The 23,825-nt window shown below is 44.2% G+C and overlaps 1 protein-coding gene across 8 annotated transcripts in view; it reads left to right on the top strand.

The window, feature by feature from the left end:
* The window catches only part of XYLB (xylulokinase), a 116,672-nt gene that overhangs the window by 92,244 nt on the left and 603 nt on the right, over window positions 1-23,825 (top strand). For 3 of the 8 annotated variants that reach the window (XM_083704189.1, XM_083704186.1, XM_083704185.1), the window contains 3 exons: window positions 592-650; window positions 1,228-1,315; window positions 3,641-3,735. In XM_083704189.1, coding sequence (XP_083560315.1) covers window positions 592-650; window positions 1,228-1,315; window positions 3,641-3,735 — 242 coding nt within the window. Of the gene's footprint in view, window positions 1-591; window positions 651-1,227; window positions 1,316-3,640; window positions 3,736-10,371; window positions 10,495-23,169; window positions 23,799-23,825 lie in introns of those variants that run through there. The other 5 variants (XM_083704188.1, XM_083704187.1, XM_083704183.1 and 2 more) reach the window with 4 other exon arrangements.

The raw sequence follows: 23,825 nt of genomic DNA, 5'->3' as shown, positions 1-23,825 counted from the left end.
TCCCCATCCCTAATTTGTGGGTTGCCATCTGATTAGAGTTCACTTTGATTCTGATTTGATTTCAGGATGTATTTTAATTGGTTGCTTGATTTTATGGTAATATGTTATATATTTGATGTTAGCTGCTCTGAGCTCAGTTTTGGCCGGGGAGGGCTGGGTATAAATAAAATCTATTATTATTATTATTACTTAGGATATTTCCAGATGACCTTTTTATTGATACCTCCTCCTCCCAGTCCGCTCCTGGTTCTCCTTCTGACCACTCATCGCCCTTCTCCTCCAATCCCCGGGCTCTGAGGCATCTTCCCTTGGGAGTTCCCACCCCTCCTCTACATCCAGCCAGTCCATGACATGTACAGAACAGGGCAGTGGACCCCTCTTGTGAAACGATCCAGTTCCAGTGTTACAACATGCTGCTGTGAATAGACAACTTTGCGCAATCAAAGGACTATGTGAATCAGCTTTCCATCACTGATCCCAGAACCCAAACTGTGCAATTTAGGCTAGCATAACCAAACCAAGCACTCATCATAGTATAAATGGGGACACATTATACTTGCGTTAATTTGTTTTCTCCTTTTCGGTTTGCAGTGCCTACGACAAGAATCCTGGCTACTGGAGGGGCATCCCACAATAAAGCAATTTTGCAAGTAAGTTGGGCTTACTGCATTTGGGATACCAAACCTTTGAGCACATTCTACTCATGTAAAAACATGCTGATTCCCGGACCATCTGTGGGCTGGATTGAGAAGGCAATTGGGCCCATCCGGCCCCTGGGCCTTAGGTTGCCTACCCCTGGTTTAAACAATGGTCTGAGCACAACCTGGAGATTAACTACCTGCATGTTAGAGGTTCACGACTGTTTTTTGCTATTAGAAATGAAACATAGGGGGTCATTGGAAATGTGAGGAGCACTGAAGGTTGGCACATGCCCCAGGAAGGTTACCCAGAATGGGATGCAGCCTTCAGGGCTGAAAAAGGTTCCATACCCCTGCTTTATTATTTTGAGGCAACACTCAAAAAAGCCACAGAAACTTCCTTTGTCATGTGGCCTTCCAGATTCAGTGCCCGGGAACTTCAGTGACTAGTTATCCAAACCTGATTATCAGTACAAGGTCCCGTCTTGAAACAAACGCCTCTCTGTAAGCCTCGGCAATGGAAACAAAACTGCCTACTGTCTCTCTTTCCCACAGTCTGGTTGTAACAGATGCTTTTTATGCTTCTCAGGTCTTGTCTGATGTGTTCAGTGCTCCAGTTTACACTATTGACACTGCTAATTCAGCCTGTTTAGGATCTGCTTACAGAGCAATCCATGGTAAGTCAACCAAAGAGTCCTCTAAGCAGCATGAACAGGATTCAAAAACTTTGTTTGCAGTTGCTGCCTCCCATGCTTGTCACAGGCCAATCCTCAGCTTAAATTTATGTCCTTACTTGCTCTTTTCACAAGGCTCTCTTGAGTCAGGCTATTTAACGTGCTGTGTAGGAATAGGAGAAGAGCTCTGTTGCATCAGACTAAAGTCCTGCCTAGTCTAGCATCCTGTTTCCAACAATGGCCAGCTAGATGCCTCAGGGAGCCACAAGCAGGGCATGAAAGCACCTTCCCTGCTTATTGTCCCCCAGCTACTGATATTCACTTACCTACTGCCTTTGGGCAGGGACGCGGGTGGCGCTGTGGGTTAAACCACAGAGTCTAGGACTTGCCGATCAGAAGGTTGGCAGTTCGAATCCCCATGACGGGGTGAGCTCCCGTTGCTCAGTCCCTGCTCCTGCCAACCTAGCAGTTTGAAAGCACGTCAAAGTGCAAGTAGATAAATAGGTACTGTTTCGGCGGGAAGGTAAATGGTGTTTCCGTGTGCTGCTCTGGTTCACCAGAAGTGCTTAGTCCTGCTGGCCACATGACCTGGAAGCTGTACGCCGGCTCCCTTGGCCAATAAAGCGAGATGAGCGTCACAACCCCATAGTCGGCCACGACTGAACCTAATGGTCAGGGGTCCCTTTACTTTACTGGTTCCCTTGTTCCGTCAAGTGCAAGGATTTGCACAGCGGAACTCTCACACACCTCTGCTTGTGCAGGCCCTGCACTCTCCATAGATCTGTGCCAGAGGTTTGGTGGAACCCCTAGAACAGATTTAGTTGGGCGGGGGGGAGTTCCACTGAGCAAATGGAAATCCTCGTGCTGATGGAATGTGGGACTTAGTGCTACAGTACGTTGGATTCCATCCTCTGAATTTAGAAGATCTAATTAACTGCTATGTGGCTAATAGCCACTGGCAGACCTCTCCTCCACGAACAAATATACCCCCATTTTATAAGGCTGTTTGGACTTTTCTCCCCTCTACTCAGGGCAAGATGGTTCCTAAATAGTCATATGGAGCCTGTTGGGTAAGGGAGGTGCCACTTCAGTTGGAACTGGTGAGTTGGATTGTAGGCGGCTCACCAGGTTGTTCTGTTTTTCTCTTTTCTCTGTGTCTGCCCACTAGCCGCTACAGTATACTTGACAAAACCTCCAACTTCTGTAATATGCCCCAGTCTTAGAAGCACAAGAGGTAGTATGATGCAAGGCAAAAGCATGCAGTTGGTTAAATGTGCATGACTTGCTGGAAGTGTAGTCTGTGGCATGGAGGAGCGGGGGTCAATGCAGGAGGGAAACATGAAGTCCTGCCCGTATAGTGGTGGAACCAAGATTGAATAAACAATAAGTATAAAATTTTGAGAGCCAACTTAGACACTCATGTGCTGTTCAAGTTCACGTGATGTGTTTACTCTTCCCAGGAGGAAGGTTCCTAGACCACTTTGTAAATAATAGCATTCTTACCAAGCCTGTGCGGTGTGGTTGAGTTTTGCAGGAGATAGTCCACTTTCTCTTTCAGGTCACAAATGAACTACATGGGTGTGAGTAAAACACACACAAAAACAGAGTCTTAGGACACCTTAAAGCAGTGGTGGCCAAACTTGGCCCTCCAGCTGTTTTGGGACTACAGCTCCCACCATCCCTAGCTAACAGGACCAGTGGTCAGGGATGATGGGAATTGTAGTCCCAAAACAACTGGAGGGCCAAGTTTGTCCATCACTGCCTTAAAGTCTATTACAATATGCACCCAAACATTTGCCATGAAGAATCTGAATCTGTTAATCCTAAAGTGCCAAAAGACTCTTTGTGGGTGTGTTTGCTTTAACAGACCAGCGCAGGTATGTGTGGACAGACAAGCTAGCAAAAATATTGGTAAAGCTAAGATAATATTTCCCCCCCCTTGTCCCCAAATTTCTTCCTTTTTGTAGCTAACTCTTCCTTTTTTAAGTCATGCTTTGTCCTTGAATTTATTACTTCTCCATATTTTCCCATCTATTTGCTGCTTTATTGGCGTTCCTCAATGATTACTGATACTGTTGAACTTGCAACTCTGTGGCTAGCTTTGCCCTCTGTGGGACAAATTGAATGACTGACATAAACTCAATCTCCGAGACCCTGCTTGCCCAGGCCCAAGTGCATTGGAATGTAAGATCTTTACCCTTTATCCTTCACTTCTGAATGCTGACCTGACCAAGGAAGATCAATGCAATGTATTAATTTGCCAAGGAGTCCAGGCACATCCCTCATCTTGTTTCTGCTCATTGATTAGGTCTGTGATCCTCATTGCAGGACTCGTGGCAGAGACAAGCGTGTCCTTGACTGATGTTGTGAAATTAGCACCAGAGCCCAGATTAGTTGCTACTCCGACAGCTGGCATGGCTCAGGTGAGGTGGCTTCAGGCAATTTTATTGGTTGGCTTCCCCCTCCCCCCTTTTTTGTTTCTTTCTGCTTTAAAAATAGATTGGCTGATAATTAAAATGTTTATAGAGGGGAGAAAACTTATTACGGGAAGAATCGCTTTTTTTGGATGTAATGCAAATCAGTATTATAGGGTGAATCTGGGCTAGTCATTTTCAAGTCTCCTTTGTTTAAGGAATATGTTCGGGGTTGAGTGTTTGCCTTGGAATCACCAGAGTTCCCTGGGAAGTGGGAATGACCAGTTTTAAGTGTGTTGTATGAATGGCAAACTTCTACCTTCAGGCACCGTATTTTTCGCTCTATAAGACGCACCAGACCACAAGACGCACCTAGTTTTTGGAGGAGGAAAACAAGGAAAAAATATTCTGAATCTCAGAAGCCAGAACAGCAAAAGGGATCGCTGCGCAGTGAAAGCAGCAATCCCTTTTGCTGTTCTGGCTTCTGGGATAGCTGCACAGCCTGCATTCGCTCCATAAGATGCACACACATTTCCCCTTATTTTTAGGAAGTAAGTCTTATAGAGCAAAAAATACGGTAACTCTTTCTGGATAAAACTGAATGGAGATGAACCTCTGCACATTACAAAGGATTTAGGTGCCTGTTGGACTGTGTGAATTCAGTAGAGCTCAAACCTAACCGTCTCCTATGGTTGTGCATTTCAGAAGAAGGGAGGATTGGTTGTACTGGGTAAGCAGTTTTTTTAACTAAACTTGCCCACTGCTACTGATTTTCACTGAAGATTCTGCATAAACTTCTCGGGGATATTGGGTTCCTGTTATGGTAAAGCTTTATGGCCACATATGCCTCTGTAGTTCCCTGTTGTGCATTGAACTACCTTGATGTTGGGATGACCAACTTGCTGTGTTGCATTAGTAAACCAGCACCATGTTACCATTGGTGGAAGGCGTCTTAGATGGGATTAGCCATGAGTGTAGAGATGTCAAGGGTTTGGAGCTGTAAATTAAGCCCTTGGGGGGCTAGCCACCTCCTCCTGAGAATTTTAACATGCACTGTAGCAGCAAGTATTAGCGACAACAACAAAAGTAATTATGCCAAGCATGTTACAAGTCACTGGCAGAGAGTAGCTTGCTGCTGATGGGAACCAGCGATCCAACCCTAGCATGGCTGGACAAATTCCCACGATTGCAGCCCCTACGCTTTGGAGCCATTTCTCTTGACCTGCCTTTCTGTGCAGTAAACACATCATGTGTTTACTGCACAGAAAGAGACACTTTGACACTTTTAAAGAGACACTGGCATGGTAGCCTGTGTGGTGAGTTTTGCAGGAGATAGTCCACTTTCTCTTTCAGGTCACAAATGAACTACATGGGTGTGAGTAAAACACACACAATAACAGAGTCATGCATTTGCCATGCAGAATCTGAATCTGTTAATCCTAAAGTGCCAAAAGACTCTTTGTGGGAGTGTTGGCTTTAAAAGGAATGAGGAAAGGCACTGGAACTGATGTGATCTCTCTGTTTTCCAACGCAGCCCAATCCTCCAATCCCCTTGCAGTCAGATAGGTATTTCTGGCACTAAACGGAGCATGTCCATTTTTTGAGCAGCAACCAATGCCAGGCATTGACGACTTGTGCCATAGAGAAGCAGGGATGGAGCAATTGGCCCTACATACATCATGGTCTTACCATCCCAGAGGCAGATCTTAATTTAAGTAAGAAACTAAGCATTGAAAACAAACCAACACGGGTTTGCTGCTGGCAGATTCACCCCTGTATAATGTATAGAGCAACTTACTCTGTGTCCTAAGCTCATTATGCTGAGCTCTTCCCTGCCAGAAGTAGCCAATAATGTGGATTTAGGGGGCAGATAAATGCACAGGACACAGGGTAAGTTGTACTATGCATTACAGAGAGGTGCAGAATTGCCATTCTTGGTACAGACCCATGCTTTCTCATAGCATGTAGTTTTCTCCTTTTCCTGTTTTTTTCCTGTGGGTTTGGGGGGCCTTGATGTCCTCAGACCAGATCTTACTAAAAATGCATTCTCCCTGGCCCCCCAACACCTCCCTTCCCATTTTAGAAATCTATACAATTCTGCTTGTTGACAGCATGGCTTCCTGTGTGAGCTTCATGGCTGCAAAACCACAAAAGCCAGAGGGCCTGTCAGTAATATAGTGTGCTAGCATGAAAAGTGCAGGAGAAGTTCATAATCTGATGAGTCAGTTTGGTTCTGTTTTTAACAGGGCTGCTTCTCTCTGTCCATCTGATTTCATTCTGTCGAGTTTAGCAGCTTTCACTTAAGTGATGGTTCTTTTTATAAACTTCAAAGTCAACCTGAGGTTAAGCGCTGTCTTCCTGGGGAATTCGCTGCAAAGCAACCTGCCTAACCTCATGTGAAGTTGTCTGGATCACAACCCTACGTTTTCTTTTTTTGGAGGCTATGAAATTTGTATCTTTGCCATGTCAAGAAATGCAAGCAACAGTTTTAAAAAAGCCACACACACGTGGATGGGCATGCGCACAAACAAAACCCTTTGCAGGGGATTAAGTATGCGTCTCCCTACGCACATTCACAGATGCATGATTACTCAATGCTGTTGAATGAGCAAGCTGACTCCATTGAAAAGTGTTGCCTTTGGAATGGATGGGGAAGTGCTTTCTGTTGTGCAGATATGGGCTCCTGGTTTGAAGCCTTGAACTCGGCTGAGGCATGGATTCCCGTTTTTTCCTTCAGCAGCACCAAGATCGCTTGTCAAAATAGAGGAGGGCAAGCCATTCACATTGGGGTGCCAGCACCAGAGAGCTCAATCCTCTTTGTCCTGTGCATCAGAACTCCAAATTGCCAGTCCTATAACATGGCCTGCTATCCAAGGTCTGCTGGACTCCTATAGTCTTAGCAACTAGAAAGAAGCCACTCTTCACTTTCAGGATACATCCCTGCATGCAGCCTGCTTTGTCTGCTCTAAGTACTTGGTGTCTGTCTAGCGGCTGTTGGCACACACCAGTCTGGTACCTCAATCACACATACAGTGGTACCTCAGGTTAAGTACTTAATTCATTCCGGAGGTCCGTTCTTAACCTGAAACCGTTCTTAACCTGAGGCACCACTTTAGCTAATGGGGCCTCCTGCTACGCTGCCGGAGCACAATTTCTGTTCTCATCCTGAAGCAAAGTTCTTAACCTGAAGCACTATTTCTGGGTTAGCGGAGTCTGTAACCTGAAGTGTATGTAACCTGAAGCGTATGTAACCTGAAGCGTATGTAACCCAAAGTACCACTGTATACCGTATTTTTCGCTCTATAAGATGCACCAGACCACAAGACGCAACCAGTTTTTGGAGGAGGAAAACAAGGGGAAAAAAATCTGAATCTCAGAAGCCAGAACAGCAAGAGGGATTGCTGCACAGTGAAAGCAGCAATCCCTCTTGCTGTTCTGGCTTCTGGGATAGCTGTGCAGCCTGCATTCACTCCATAAGATGCACACACATTTCCCCTTACTTTTTAGGATCGAAAAATTGAGTCTTATAGAGCAAAAAGTACAGTAAGTCACCGCCCGATACTACAGACATCAAATGATGAACATCCATGTGTGACAAGCTCTCTTCACACCAAGTTGTTTCACATAAAGCCAATATATAGATGGGTGATGTCTTGAAGACATTGTGGACCCAGACATTCGCATACATCAAATGTAAATATACACCCAAGGTTTATTTCAGCACTGAAGTTGCTCCAAGAAATGTAGGCTAGCATTGTGCTGTTCGCCCAGTGAAGCTGCCTTGCCTCTTTTCAATTGCCAAACCAGCTCACAGACTGCTTTTTAAAATCCCCAGCGTTAGCAAAAACAAATAAATGACAACACAGGTATTAGACAATCCTGGAGCAAAAGAGAAAGAGAAAACAATTACACCCATGAGTAGATATCAAGACTAATTTTACGAATGCTCTGTTGCGTTGCCCCCCACCTACATTTTAATAATAGGAGTGAGTGCAACGAAACTGAAGCACGCTGCCCTGTATCCCTTCTTGGAGACGGCGACGCTATGCCTCATTGCACGGAAAACCTTGCTTCTTGTACCTCCTGACAGATTTGCAAGTCATGTTCCACTGAGCCACTGAATAGGAAACAATGCAAGTGGGGTTGTGTGGGCTGGTTATGTTCTGGGTTTTCAAAAGGGAAATGGATTAATAATTCTTGGGTAGTGTCAGTGTGCTCTCATGTGTGAAGTTTTCGAGTTGATTCTGGTTTCAAGTCCATCTAGTGAGCCATCTAAGTGTGTGTGTGTGTGTGTGTGTGAGAGAGAGAGAGAGAGAGAGAGAGAGAGAGAGAGAGAGAGAGAATGGTCTGCAGGGTCTCCCATTGCCTCTGTTGAAATACCAGTAACTTTTGGCTTCTCTCCAAATTTTTCCATCCCTGCTGTTCACTACTAGATCTCTGTAACTAAGAATTAATGCATGAGCTTGCTTCCTTCCTACCCTTTCCCAATCAGAGGCTAAAGAGAAGGATAAAAATGTGAATGCTAATAATAATAATAATAATTTAGATTGTAAAGAGGGCATGTGTTTTCATTTTATGATTATTTTTACAGCATCTAGATTCTATTTAAAATTATATGGTAGAAGGAAGGCAAGGGAGAGGAGAGAGAGAGAGAGAAGTGAGAGTTCTTTTTCCATTAAACTTATTTTATTACAGTGCTAGTTTATGCTGCAGTTCTTGTTTTGTAACTGAGGCTTGAGGCCCGTTGCTCAGATTTTGCTTTAGTGTTTATGCTACAATTCGCTCAATATTAGCCTTGGAGTTGGCTTCTGGTTCTTGGGTGGTGAAAAATACGGGTGTCCCCCCAAAAAGTCTTATTTCCTGGTATTCACCTGTTTAATTGCCAAACAAAGGAATACCTTAGAAAATGATAGCAGAAGATGAACAGGTTCACACAGGAGAAAGTGGTAAGTACCTGGTTCGCAGACAGTTTGAAACAGCATTCCTCAATCTGGTGGCCATCAGATATTGTTGGACTACAACTCCCAGGAGCCTTAGGCAGCATGGCCAATAGTCAGGGATAATGGGAGTTGCAGTCTAGCAACCTCTGGTGGGGGAAGGCTGACTCAGAGCTTAGTAGGTTAAACCAGCACACTGAATTGTGTCTCCAAGCAAACTGGGAGCCAGGTTGAGGAACCATTGTTGGCATAGGAACAGAGGCTTTCAGCCTTTTGGGGCCCGTGGGCATATTTGGAAATGTAAGAAACTGTTTTGGATACCACAAAGTACCCATTTCACAGAGTAAAAACTAGCAATGCTCAGACAACCATTCCAAACAAAACAGCTACCCTCTAAAAGCAAAGAAAACCCAACAAAAAAGCGTACACCCCCTGTAAAAAGACAGGCATCCCTCCCCCAACCAACCCAAGAGAGAGAGAGAGAGAGCAGGGGCCTTGGTGGGTGCCAAGGGTTTTGGCTGAGGGTGCTGTGGCTCCCCTGGGTGCCATATTGGGCAATCTAGACATCGAACAAAGCCAGCCATGTAGACTTTAACAAAACAGGAGATTCATCTAATAACATGGAGGTGTCTGTCTTTGCGGTCTGGACGCTTGGCAAATGCCCTCATTTATCATGATGATGTTGCGGTGTTGGAAAGCTGGCCTGGAGCAACTGATTCTGTCTTCAAATCAGTGGACAAATGAATAGGCTGTTAAAAGAGCCATCTAATGGTAATTAATTTTTGCTCATTATCCATCCAGGGTGGATTTGAATGACCAGCTGAGCCCATCAAGTTCTTTGTGTCTTGTTTCAGTAAACCTATTGAGGCTTCTCCCCCAACCCTCATTTGATAATAAAAAGGAGAAGAGGTAGAAGAGAAGATTTGAAAACATTTCTTTTAGAAAAGGAAGATTAATCCGAAGCAGTAGGCATGACTGAAATAACTGGGAAGATTTTATAACACTAAGTATATGCTAACAGACAGTAAGAATCCATTATTACGGCATTAAAATGCAGCACTAGTTTAGCAATCTATTAAAACCGGAGATGCTTGGCTTGTTGGTTAATTAAGCCAAAAGGCACAAGAATGGAGTACGATTATCTCGGAAGATAATCACAGCGCTGGTGTTTTTACAAGCCACATGCCCTGCAAAACGGCCTAACAATGTTAAGGCACGTGACACTTGCTTCAAGGCCTCTCGCTGTTTTTGTGCATATGCATGGAAGTTGTTAATAAAAAATGTTTGTGATTACCTTCTCTTATATACTGTATACTCCTAGCCTGATGCTGAGACCATGTGGTACCCAAAATACATGCATGTGCTTGCAGCCTTTCAAATGTGCAGAACGGAACAGAGGGCTGTGACGCTGACTCCTGTGATTGGCAGCGCTTCAGCCCCTAGACCAGCCTTGGCCAACCTAGTTTCCTCCGCATGTTTTGAACTACAACTCCCATCAGCCTGTGCTGGCTGGGACTGATGGGAATTGTAGTCTAAACCACCTGGGATACCAGGTTTGGAAAAGGTTGCCCTAGATTATACATCCCTGAAGCAATCCACCCAGCTGTGCAGTGTGCATTTGGGACACCCCTTTGTCCCTTTGTTTAACTTAAGGAAAGAGAACCGTATGGCACACAACCGTGTTGAGTGAATTTACCTTCATTTGAAGCTTCCTTCAAATGTTGGTTTTGCTTCCTTGAGGGACTTTCAGCCATGTCCAAGGAGGAGGAGCCATCAGAGTGAGAAAGGCTTCCATCTAATGAGCTTATTACCAGCTGAATGAGGTTTCACAGTATGTGGGGTGGTTCCATTTGTTGGGTGAAATGTCACGTTAATACAGTGGTACCTCAGTTCTCGAACAAAATCCGAAATCTGAAACGTCCGAAAACCGAGGCGCGGCTTCCCACTGGTTGCAAGAGCTTCTTGCACTCAGCAGAAGCTGTGCTGCATGTTTGGGTTCCGAAAAACATTCAAAAACGGAAGCATTTACTTCTGGGTTTTCAGCGTTTGGGAACTGAAATGTACGACAACGGAGCTGTTTGGGAACCAAGGTTCTAGACACATCAAAAAAAATGTTTCAGGAAAATGTGTTGTAAACCTCATAATGGGAAATCGCGTTGGTGAAAAACGGAACTCTACAGCGTCATCTGGTGTCATAGTGTTATAACGCATTTAAAATTATTTTTCTTTAGTAATATAAAGGTAAAGGTACCCCTGCCCGTACGGGCCAGTCTTGACAGACTCTGGGGTTGTGCGCCCATCTCACTTAAGAGGCCAGGGGCCAGCGCTGTCCGGAGACACTTCCGGGTCACGTGGCCAGCGTGACATTGCTGCTCTGGCGAGCCAGAGCCGCACACGGAAACGCCGTTTACCTTCCCGCTGGTAAGCGGTCCCTATTTATCTACTTGCACCTGGAGGTGCTTTCGAACTGCTAGGTTGGCAGGCGCTGGGACCGAGCAGCGGGAGCGCACCCCGCCGCAGGGATTCGAACCGCCGACCTTTCGATCGGCAAGTCCTAGGCGCTGAGGCTTTAACCCACAGCGCCACCTGCGTCCCTTAGTAATATAACTGAGTCCTATGTCAATTCCCTTGCTGAGGTCACTCGCAGAACTGGGCAAATAGCTTGAGAGAACCTTTGCTCTAGGTGGACTTGCTGTTTTAAAACAATCACTGCCTGTTGGTATTGATTTCTTATGGATTATTATTTTGTTTTATGGTGGTTTGTGGATTTTATTGCTTTTGGTTGCTGCTTCGCAGGCCTTTATTTTTCTTTTGCAGTGAATGCAAGTAGCTGAAATCTCATTGAGGGTCAGGGCAAAGAGAGGAAAACTGTCTTTGTTTGCTTTTCTCTTTCATCCTCCACACATCCATGCCCTGATCCAGCCCCTTACGTGGAACCAAACTTCCATGGGTATCATCAGTTACTAGTTCAGGGGCTGCATACATAACCCAAATGTCTGTGAAGTGACGCCTTGGTTTGTCCATGCTGCTTTGTTTTCGGTGGAATGTGCATTTGGATTGTCACAGAAGTAATAAAACTGAAAACTGAAATGTGTGAGAGCAAGGCTAAGCAAGCGAAGGTTGGAATGTGAAGGTTGTGTTTTTTAAGAGAACCATGAAAGAAGGACAGAAGGACATGTGTACAGGAGTTTTTGCTAAAACTGTTAAGGACAGTTCCTTGTGATTAAACCAGTGGAAGCTAGTAGAAGGAAGTACTGGCATATACAGTGGTACCTCGGGTTAAGTACTTTATTCGTTCCGGAGGTCCATACTTAACCTGAAACTGTTCTTAACCTGAAGCACCACTTTAGCTAATGGAGCCTCCTGCTGCCACCGCGCTGCCAGAGCACGAATTCTGTTCTTATCTTGAAGCAAAGTTCTTAACCTGAAGCACTATTTCTGGGTTAGCGGAGTCTGTAACCTGAAGCATATGTAACCTGAGGTACCACTGTATGGGCATAACTGCCCCTTTGCTTCCATGTGCTTTTTTTCATATTTGGTGTGTCACCCCTCAACTGCATGCTGTTGGAGGTTGTGTTGCCTTGGCCTTGCAATTCCCAAATAAACATCCTGGTTAACGGACAGTTGGAGTCTGGATCTTATTGGCCATCCTGGAAGAACCCACAGGATATATTGGGTACTGAACCCCAAAATTTCCCCAATGAGATGAGCCTGGATGTGTATCCCACTGAAAGCAAAGCAGAGACAGCATCTTCACTCAGATGTGCATTCAACTTAACCTCCCATTCCTAATATCTTGCTCCATGAAGTGATAGCTTACTTCCACATTATGGGGTGCGGGGGTGAGGATATTCGTTTGGTGTGCAGATCTACCTAATTTGTCTTCCTGAACCAATAAATTAATAAATCCCCATGAATGGAAAGTGGAGAAAAACTGAAATTCACAGATCTATCCATTCCTATTCCTCCTTCAGATCCCAACCGCTTGATGGAGAAAACTGCCTGCTCCCTCTATGCACTGGGGAGCCACAGTGGAGACTTGTAATGTATCTCCCACTTGCTTCAGATGCAGTTAAGGACAGGTAGCAAGCGGAACTAATTTACCCACTGGTAGCTGCCACGTATGCAGAAGTCTGCTGAGTGCATCGCTACACGCAGCAAGATCAGGCTTCTCAGGGTGGCCTGTATAATTACTTTTTGTAAAATATCACTCCTTGTGATGCATTAGATTTTGCTGCTGTAACGACGAGGGAATTTATGTTCCTAAGGGTCCTTTTTAACGCATCGTTGAGTGTTCTTTATTTCCTTTGGACATCAATTACAAAAAATAAATCCATTTAATTGCCTAAGGCTATATACTCCAGAAATCTCTTAGGAGGAGATTTCCAAAATAAGGTCAATAGAATGCAGCTACCTGAAATGCGAAGGAATTAGGCGTCACATTTTCATCTGCCGCGGGTAGGTAAGGGTTCGGATTATTAACCTTTGATTTTATTGTCATGAATTTTTATTCCTGTATTTCTAGCCACACCCTTCATTGATTAACAACCCCAAGGTGGATTGCATTTAAAATCCTCAAAAACATAAAAGTCCAGTTCATAACACAACAGAATCAGATAAACTATAAAGATTAAGAGAAGCATACCATTTAAGAATGCACACAGTGTCGTCACATTAAACTCTTGCAAAACCCCGGGCAAAGAGAAGTTAGCAGCTGGTGCTGAAAAGCAAACAAAGTCAGGACCATTCATACTTCAGAAGGAAAGGCATTCCATACAAGAGATGCCAACACAGAGAAGACCCTGCTTGTCTTTCGTGGGCAAAGCTTATGCCATGATACATTTGTTAAGTCTTTAAAGGTACCATGAGATTTGGGTTTCCTGCAATTGATGTAATGACTTGGGATTAAACTGTCCAGGCAACTTCTCTCACCGCACAGATACTGGTCAAGGTACAAGTGGGCTCTGTGAGTTGAAACTTGGCAACTAGGGTATAACATCTCGTTGGTTGTTTGTTTGTTTGGTTAGATTAATTGGATTAAAAACATTTTGACTGATTGAAAGAGCAACTCCAGTTAACCATGCAAGAGTCTTAAAAAGAAATAATTGGTATGCAACATTGTATGTAATCCACTTAATTTTATTTATTATTTCATAAAATTTATGCATCGCTTGATTGTAAAAAACAACAACCTCAAAGCCGTTTACAAAAAAGATAAAACAGTAAGGTAAGGTAAAGTATAATAAGTATAATTATTGTACTTACATGCAAGTCCCACTATCCAAACACTTGCTGTTTGAAAAGTCAGTTATCAAAACACAAGAGATTAGTACCCAAGCTTTGCTATGCGCACTGCAGATTCAGATATCCAAACAGCCAGACCTGTGTGTAGTATTGTAAACAAATAAGCAGTCTTAAACAAACCTTACTTCTTTGTGTTTTGCTGGTCCACGGCAGCCATTTTACCAAAAATAATGGGGGGGGGGGAATAGAATCATAGAATTGTAGAGTTGGAAGGGATCCCAAGGGTAACCCCCTGTGGTGCAGGAATCTCAACTAAATCCTACATGAGAAATGACCATCTAACCTCTACTTATAAACCTCTAAGGAAGGAGCTTCCCCTCAATTTCTTCATCCAAGTCTTTTATAAAGATGTTGAACAGGACAGAACCCTGTGGCTCCCCACTTGTCACTTTTTCCCAAGATGATGAGGAACCTCTAGTGGAGAGCTTTATTTCCTACCTTGTTTGTCTTTTGCAAGATTTCAGAGGGTTTCCCCCTGTCAAAATTACATGGTCAGGAACGCATTAGAAATTTCAACCATAGAAATCATTGGAAATGATTGACTCGTTATGCGAACAATTTTCTGAGAACACATTGTGTTCCTTAGCGAGACCTGCAAGAATTCCCCCACTTGCTGCAAACTGCAGGTGGCTGTCTGTATCAGGTACCCACAGAGTTAAAGTGGACCAGTGGCTGCAGCACCACGGAGAGCTCCAAGTGAGCTGGTGAAGAATTGAGGCTTAGAAGTCTCTACCCTCAGCCCATCCTTCCCAGGCTCCAGCGCCTCCTTGGGCCTGAAGACTGTGGCTCTTAAAGGGCCTGTTCACTGGTCTGAAGTGCTGGAGGAACTGGACATGGAGCAAAGGGTTAATTTCCTTCATGGGCACCAATCGTCCCATGGATGAGATAAGCCACAGGTGCAAGGTCAGCCAAGCCAGTTGCTATGGTAACGGCCCAGGGCTGACTATATAAGTGATTAAGGCATGTCAGCTCAGTAGTCAGTGAATCTTGAGAACAGAGTCAAAAATCTGTGTTATGTCTTGAAGACGGAGCAACAGAGATACTCACTGTTTGGATATATCTGTATCTGAAAAATCCTACAAGTTGTATAGGGATGCAGGTAGCGCTGTGGTCTAAATCACTGAGCCTCTTGGGCTTGCTGATCAGATGGTCAGTGATTCAAATCCCCGCGATGGGGTGAGGTCCCGTTGCTCTGTCCCAGCTCCTGCTAACATAGCCATTCGGAAGCATGCCAGTGCAAGTAGATAAACAGGTACCGCTGTGGCGGGAAGGGAAATGGTGTTTCCGTGCGCCCTGTTTTCCATCACAGTGTTCTGTTGTGTCAGAAGTAGTTTAGTCATGCTGGCCACATGACCTGGAAAGCTGTGTGTGGACACTGGCTCCCTCAGGCTGAAGCGAGATGAGCCCCATACCCCATAGTCACCTTTGACTGGACTTAACCATCCAGGGATTCTTTACTTTTACAAGCTGTATGCACAGATCAACATCAGGAACAATTTCTGAAACCTAATCTTCTAAGGCGATAAAGTATTTTGGACCCTACGTGGTGGCTAGAACTGGGGGCAACCTCTGCTGTTTGGGTATCTCACGTCAGATTCCCAACATGAAGATGAGCACCTCTTTGCCTTTCTGAGGCTCCTGCCTTGTACCCTGCTGGTGCCACTGGGCAGATGAGTCTGTATTGAGGGCAGCATCTGTGAGGCCTAGGAGCCTGGCTCAGTTCTTCACCTGATGCTACAGCATCCCCAGCCTTGACTGGCTCCTCCTCATCTGAGCTCAAGGCTGGAGCCATGACAATTTTGTTGTTGTTGTTTAGTCGTTTAGTCGTGTCCGACTCTTCGTGACCCCATGGACCAGAGCACGCCAGGCACTCCTGTCTTTGGAGCCATGACAATAGCTGGCGCCATTTTGAAAGAGGCATTCTTTCTTCTCTCCACACATGAGAGGGGATACCTTTTCTCAGATGGTGCCCCTGCAACAAGTGCGGATTTCATGTAGACACAAAGTATGCCATTTCTTTCATCCACATGAGCTTATATGCAGATTTAATTGATAAGGAGTCAATTGGTTAAAAACCCATGAAATTAATCAACCAAGATTTCTTCAGATCAGGCTGCAGCAATTCTGGCAACCCTAACCAGCCTTGATTGTTTAATGGGAATGATTCCAGAAGGAAGAAAGCCAGCTTTCAAATTACACAGCCTCTTCTTCAGACAGTGTGCTGCATTTTAAGAGTCCAAGATGGGTTGCAAAAGTTTCTTTATTTTATATCCCATATTTACAGTAACAGAGAGGCCCAAGGAGGTGAATTTCACAGAAAATTAATAGAAACAAAGAAAGAAGGATCGGTTTAATTTTCCCTCCACGTTCACATGGGTATAAAACAACAGCCAAACATCAGTTATTCATGCTAATGGCTGGGAGACCCATTGCAGCAGATGCTGGAATTTTGCAAATTAGCAAGTTAAGCATTCAAGTCCAATAAAACAGTCAAAAGCACTGTAGCCTTAAATGTAGCCGTTCGTTTCTTTTGACACTTTTAATTTAGAGCAATGTGTTCACCACTATGCTCTGGAACACGCCTGTATATAAAGGTAGTATGGTTTCTTTTCCCTCTCTCTTTTAATTTGTAAAAACAATAATAATATTCTTCACGCTGGGAAAGGAATACGCCGCTTGCTATCTCAGTAGCACAGCCGCTTTCAGCCAATACAGGGCCGTGCTATTAAATCTCAGCTGGCACAAAGCAAGCAGGCTTTATCAGGGTTGCAGATAATCAAAGTGAGAATTAGTGAGGCTTGACTATAGATATTTCAGTAAATAAAAGAGCTATTTTTGCCTGACATATTGATGCCCCTAATACAGCCATAAGTGCTTGTTCGGTAGTTTACTTGCTCCAACATATATATTCAAGGAAAACAAGATGCTGCTGATGTGCTATGAAGATGCAGCAGTAATTCCTTTCCTGGTTCAGGCCAGAGGTTTGCAACCCTTATCTTCTCCCCCCCCTTTTTTTGCCAAGCACCCTCAATCCTCTGAGGCTCAAGTTCCACATGAGTCTACCTCTAAACTTTTCTCTATCCTTGAGGACAGGAAATAAACCCCCCACCTTGCTTGGGTGTGCATGTTTAGTTACACCAAGATGCTCATTAGCACTGTACAGAAACTAGACTGGATGGGTTCTTGCCATAATGGCTTCGAAACAAATAGACATGAAAGGAAAGGAAAGAGTGATGAGGAGGGAAGAGGACAACCAACAAATCTGTTGGTTGTTCTCTTCCCTCCTCATCCCTTATTCCTTTTCTATCATGTCTATTTGTTCCATAATTCACATGAAACTCACATAATAGCCAGGTGGAGAAATGGGCACTGGTGGAGACAAGGCTAGGAGGGGGATGAACCAGGTGGCACTTGGTCTAGGACTAGATGAAGAGTGGGGAACTTCAGGCCCAAGGATTGAATGGAGCCCTTGAAATTCTCCCCAGGCCACACCACTCACTGGTCCTCTCCCCCCCCCCACCCGTGTTTTTGCCTGACTGGAATGTGTCCTTTCTCCCCACTCATTTTTCTTGTTTTCCATTTAAATATAAGAACAGCCTAGACAGCATCTTTAAAAGCAGAGACATCACCTTGCCAACAAAGGTCCATATAGTTAAAGCTATGGTTTTCCCAGTAGTGGTGTATGGAAGTGAGAGCTGGACCATAAAGAAAGCTGATCACCGAAGAATTGATGCTTTTGAATTCTGGTGCTGGAGGAGACTCTTGAGAGTCCCATGGACTGCAAGAAGATCAAACCTCTCCATTCTTAAGGAAATCAGCCCTGAGTGCTCACTGGAAGGACAGATCCTGAAGCTGAGGCTCCAATACTTTGGCCACCTCATGAGAAGAGAAGAGAAGACTCCCTGGAAAAGACCCTGATGTTGGGAAAGATGGAGGGCACAAGGAGAAGGGGACGACAGAGGACAAGATGGTTGGATAGTGTTCTCGAAGCTACCAGCATGTGTTTGACCAAACTGCGGGAGGCAGTGGAAGACAGGAGTGCCTGGCGTGCTCTGGTCCATGGGGTCACGAAGAGTTGGACACGACTAAACGACTAAACAACAATAAGAGCAGCATATAACTACAGCAACTTGTCCAGTGGTACATTCTTATTAAGTTCCATCCACAGTACATAGCACAGAAGCACTATGTTTATGTATTATCAGTTCAAGTAGCCTCTCCACAGAGATTATTGTGTTATGGGTGGAATAAAAGTACCTTCTGTTTCCATTTATAAAGGCAAAGAAAGGAAGCCAAGTCTCACCAAAAGTGTCTATCCTTGAACTGCCTTTAATTACCCTTCTGTGGTGAGATAGAGCCACATCCCAAATCTTATTTAACCAGATTTCAATGGGATTGTTTCCAACTTTGGACTATTGCTAATTGTGGATAACAGGGAATGTGTCCTTGAGCTCTGACACTGCCCCTTGCTTGCCCCAAATGGAGAAGAGAGATGGATGTCAGCAATGCTTTTCTTCTAGAAAAAAGAGGTGCTGTACTCACCATGAAGTTGTTACAGGAAGTGCCATACTTTTAACCGGTGCTTTTCTTCTTGAAAAAATGTGCCGGTACTGCGTACCCCTGAGTACCCTCAGAAAAAAAGCACTGATAACATCCCTCATATGGGGAGAAGACAAGAGCAAAGCAGTAATATTCAGCAAAGCAGCTCTAATTTGTGAACCCCTGATGACTCTGATGTCAGCTCATCCTCAGTGCTGCCGGAGTTTCTTTGAAGTCTGTAATGGTTATAGGGGTTGCTCGTGCGTAAGTTGCCGCCACTCCTGGCTAGGTTGCCTGGTTAAACCTTTTCTGTCTGGACAGCCCTTCACTTCGTGGCTGTTTCAGTCGCTAGCAGAATCCGTCAGTGGGCGTTTCTTGAACCTCTTCCAGCAAAGAAGTTCTTTGACGCCAAGTCTCCGCCTACTCTCCCTGCGCGGAGGTCTTCTGTGCAGGGTGGGTGTGGGTAGCGGAGAACCTGTGCTCTCCCTGCTGGTCTCCGGCGAGGAGTCCTGGAGCCCCCTCGCCGCTTCCCCCATCAGCCCCCTTTTATCCCTGGTGTTACGCTGATTTCCTTCCCAGCCGATGAGCTGCCTCTCTCCCTGCTGGGCCCTTCTCCAGCATTGCTTTGGAGCCTTGCCTCCACCTTTAGCTCCGATGGCAGTTCCCTGACAAAGTCACCCAGGCAGCAATGGGCACCCAGGCAGCAATGAGAATATAAACTAGGGTATTGTGCAAAGCTAAAATTTGTTGCTCCACTCACTTTTGCCCCTGACTCCACCCTCTACTGGCCTGCAACCCTTGGCAGGTTCCCCAGAAGGGAATGCCATGCTAATGAAAGGTTTCCACCAGTTGGTGGAGGAGCATCTCTTTCTTGCCTGCCCTCTAATGTAATTATGCAGAGTGACTATGGACATCTCTCCTTTCCCCATAACTAGCAAAGCCCACCCCCACCAGTGTGAAATTATGAGGATATACTTTATTTGCATAATTTACGCAGGTTGCAGCTTTTCTTGCTGTTGAATTCAGGCTACCTGGGCGGTGGGTTGTTTGTTTTTTAAAACCACAGTGTCCCTCAAACTGACCACAACAGTTTTACAAATCGCAGGACCAGGTGGGTGAGAAAGGAGCTCCAGGCCTATGTGCTTCAGAAACTCTTACTTTTGACATGACAGACATACTTTTTCACCAAACGTTCCCCAATTGCTTGTGCTCAGCCCTGGTCATGTGGTTAGCAAGAAATCCTTTTGTGATTTTAAGATTTATCCCAGAAGTAAGTGGCTGATGCACAGTAGAATGATATTAAAGTGAAGCACCCTTTTCTGGCCACCACCACAATCTCCATAGAAACCGGCTGAGTATATCATTAAAATGTAGCTGTTAAAGAGCCATTTTATAGCCTTTTTAAATGCATGGAATACGTTACAATCCATCTCATCTGTCCCTACAAAAGCCCAGCCAGTTAGTTTCCATTTTATAGCAAAGGGCCTGCAGCTGAGACATTACAGCTTGGTAGACGGAGGCTACCCATGCAAACCTGTAGTTGAACTTGCAGTCAAACATGAGTCCTAGGTGGCGCATGAAGGGGTTAAGACAATAGAGCTTGATTCCTAGACTCAGCTGGGTCACACCCCCTCTTCTTTTATGAGAAATCACTTAAAACCTCCTCTTCCTGTTCCTTCCCTCTTCTCGCCATGTAATCACCCAGGGTGGATGTGTCTCAACTTGCTGCAGGTTTAGACCACATGTTGGAAACTATATTGTGTATTTTGCACCTAGGAGTAATCTAGCTGTGTTCTCCTTGCTGCTGTATGGGACAATGAATCAGACCCTTGGATTTAGTAAGTAAAGCATTTTAAACGTACTTAACAGTATGTGGTCTGTTCATTGCAAGAGGGGTAAATAGAAACAGAGGAACGCTGTTTGCAAGCAGACTAAATGGGGTAAAAGGCTTAACAGCCTGCATTCCTAACGCTTCCCTGTGCTGCTTGACTTTGTGACTCTGCTACTGGGGGCTCTCCCCTTCTGGAGAGACTGTTAAAACCCACATTTTGAATCCAGACACCCAGCTGATACTTTTATTATTCACCCCAAACACATGGGTCACAGGGATCGTATATTTTTCCTCCTTCAGAATTGAGATTACAAGGGAAGCCCAGTGCTTGATCCGCTGGCTTATGCAGAAACCTTAGGCTGCTTCCGCTGTGAGTTTTCAGAGTTGGAATCTGTGGTTTCTCAAGGCAGCCTTTTCACACCTGATGTTTTCTCTGCCTGCTTGGCAAAGGCCAGGCAGATTTTGCAGCCTGAGCTCTCATTTCAGTAATAACGCTTGGAAGGCTCAGTAGGCTTTTCCCAAATAAGTTTAAATCAGTCTCTAGTTTCCTGTGTTTCTGCTGTGATGGCTAATGTTAGGTCGCTTTGCCCACAAAGTTGTCAGCTGGAGAAAAAGGTTGCTTGCTAATCAGTTTTTTGGGAGATTGGGTTACCTTGGACCGTGATGCAAAAGTTTTTGTAGGTTGCAAAATGCATCTTTTCTCCATGTTTCCCAGCCCTGAAATTCCAGGGGTTTAAGGTCAAGGAGTGGAGCTATGGATATGTTATCATTGCAGATAGACATACGTCAGGTTGTTGATCTTCAAGGAGATTTCCTCAAACCTTGTCAATCTCAAGGCTACCTGTGTCAGTTCTCGCCCCCCTCAGAAACATAAAGGGTGAGATGTTTGGTGAGGAATCTTAAAATGCTGTTTTAAATGTGCATTCTGTACTTGACCTTCTTCGTCATGTTCTGTTTTGAAATTTTTTAAGATAACGTTTTTTTGTTCCCTGTTAATTATGATGCAAAGATATACTTTGTATTGACTTTCATCGGTAATGTTTGATTCTGGATTGTTTTGTTTGATGTTTTAGTGTAGGCTGTAAACTGCTGTCAGTTTCCCCCCCTTAAAAAATATATAGTGGTCTAGAAATAAATAAATAAATAAATAAATTAATAATAATAATAATAATAATAATAATAATAATAATAATAATAATAATAAGTTGTTCCAGGTTTGTTTCTGTGGAAAATGAGACACTTTTCTCCTCAGAACAGACAGCAAAATTAGGCAATCTGGGCAGATACGTGAGAGCAGTCCTCTAGTTGAGGAGTTTCGCCCTCTTTTCCCAGAAGGTGCTGGAATTTGAGGATCAGATTGTTTAGAAAGCTGACTCTCCCCTCCAAGGTCTGAAAGGTCAGGGGAGCATTTCCAAGGGCAGGGACAAAAAAGTTCATTGGCTTTTCCAGAGGGACACAGTCAAATAAATTAGTAGATACAAATTCCCTCAGGCCTTTTTTCATGTGTTTGCAAAAGGTCCCCTCTACTCACCCAGAAGACCTTGTAATACATATATGTGGAAGCACTTAAAAGGGCAGCTTGCTCTCCTAAATAGCTACACTTTAAAACAGATAAATAAAATAATCGCCTCAGGAGTCCATGAGGAATTTTAAGGGTTCCCCTAGAAAAGGAGTCTGAGGTAGCCTGGTAGATGAAACTGAAAGATGACTTTTATTCAAATTTCACGAGGCTTCAGCTGTAGCCTTCGAAAATGCACTATTCCTTCTCTTTTATAAAGGTTTTCAGTTCATTGGCTTAAGGAACTCCTGGTATACACACCTTCAGTGGACCTTAGTTTTTCTGTAGAATATGTGTAACTTGACTAAGGCCTGCACATGGTAGTAGATAAAAGCTCAGGTGCTATTCTCTGGGGGGTTTTTTTCCTGTCTGGAACTTGGCAGTTCGATATTAAATGAAGTGTATGCTTTAAATACTAGATAAATGTTCTTTATTCCTTTCTTTGACATATATTCCCTCTGGAGAGTTCTGAGCCTGTTTTTTTTAATAGAATCAAGGAGAAGAAGATGCTTCTTTCTATATTGGCTTATTAAGAGGAGGAGAAGCCTCCAAGCCCTTCTATTCGTCAGTTTACCTTCTTAAACACCAGTTTAAGAGCCTGTTCCCTGACGCTGCCAACTTACTGGATTGTTTTACTACTTGTGATAACTTTAGAAAGGAGGGTTTTCAGACCTCGTGATGTGGGTTTCATTCATGTAAAGTGGTGCTTGGGAGAAACCCTTTGTTTATCCAGAGATAAACTCCTGTTTTTCCTCCCACTGTCCACAGGCAGTAGTTTTGTCCTTCCCCCCTTCCCCAATCCGGCCCTTTATCTTCTCAGGAATAAAAATGACATACGCTAGATGTGAGAAGAGACCTGCAATATTAGCTACACTGGGTTTTGGAGTTTTAAAAATCTCATATTTTATTTTATTTTGGCTCTCCTTTGGAGGAGCTCTCTATTTATTGTTTTAGTTTCCATTTCCTGTGTGTATCATTGACTCGGAGGCACTGAGCAACCGACCACCTTGGGGACTTTGCAGCTAATGAGAGGCCCGGCTTCAGTCCTGGACATATGTGAAGCAGCTCCTTTGAGCATCCACAAAGCAATTCGAACTCTGCGTGTTTTCTTCCTGTGACACAGCGTCTGTTAGGATGGTTCTGCAAAAGATTCTGCAGCAGTAGAGTGGAGCCTAGGGACTTCCTGCTCTGATTTATCCCACATGTTAGGTGTGTCCTCCAGCATCATCTGGCAAAAACATAAATTACTCTCACTTTTGAATTTCTGTTTGAAGATGATGATGGAGGACATTCCGCCTCCTTCCTCAGCTGCCAGCCATAACCCACCCAGGGATCTCATGGTAAAGGGGCAGCTAAGAAATCCTTCTCATGATTTCTAAGTTTACACGAGAACCTTTGGTGAGGAAGGTAGAGAAGACTTAAGCCTTGCAAGACTACTTCTTCTACATGCTTGGCAATTTTCTTTTTCTTTAACCATGCTTTCCAGCAGTTTTCCTTTGAAAAGATTTTAAACTAAATGGCCTGTAATTTCCTGGATCCCCTTCTAAAAACTGATGTTGTATTAGCCACTTTCCAGTCCTCAGGTATGGCGGCTGTCAAGTTACATATTTTTGTTAGAAGCTCATCAATTTCGCATTTGAGTTGCTTAAGAAAGTCTCATGTGGATATCATCCGGACCTGGTCATTTGCTCGTATTAAATTTGCCAGTAAGGCCTAGAATTTAATCTCTCATTGCCACTGTTTACCTCAGTTTCACTACCTTTTACCACAGAGCCTGGGTGTGTGAATACACAGGTTACTCAAAGAATAGTAGTTGCACATAAAGAGCCCTGGACTTTTGTACTATATTGATTTCTTTGGTTATGAGGCTAAAAGACTAAAATATTTTTAATGGCTCCCTTTAAAATGTAATCTTTCTCTTTTGTTTTAG

The sequence above is a fragment of the Podarcis gaigeae genome (genome assembly GCF_964106915.1).
Source record: "Podarcis gaigeae genome assembly, chromosome: 12".
Classification (NCBI taxonomy): domain Eukaryota; kingdom Metazoa; phylum Chordata; class Lepidosauria; order Squamata; family Lacertidae; genus Podarcis; species Podarcis gaigeae.
Note: the sequence above shows the minus strand (reverse complement) of the source record. Positions and strands in the feature narration are given on the sequence as shown.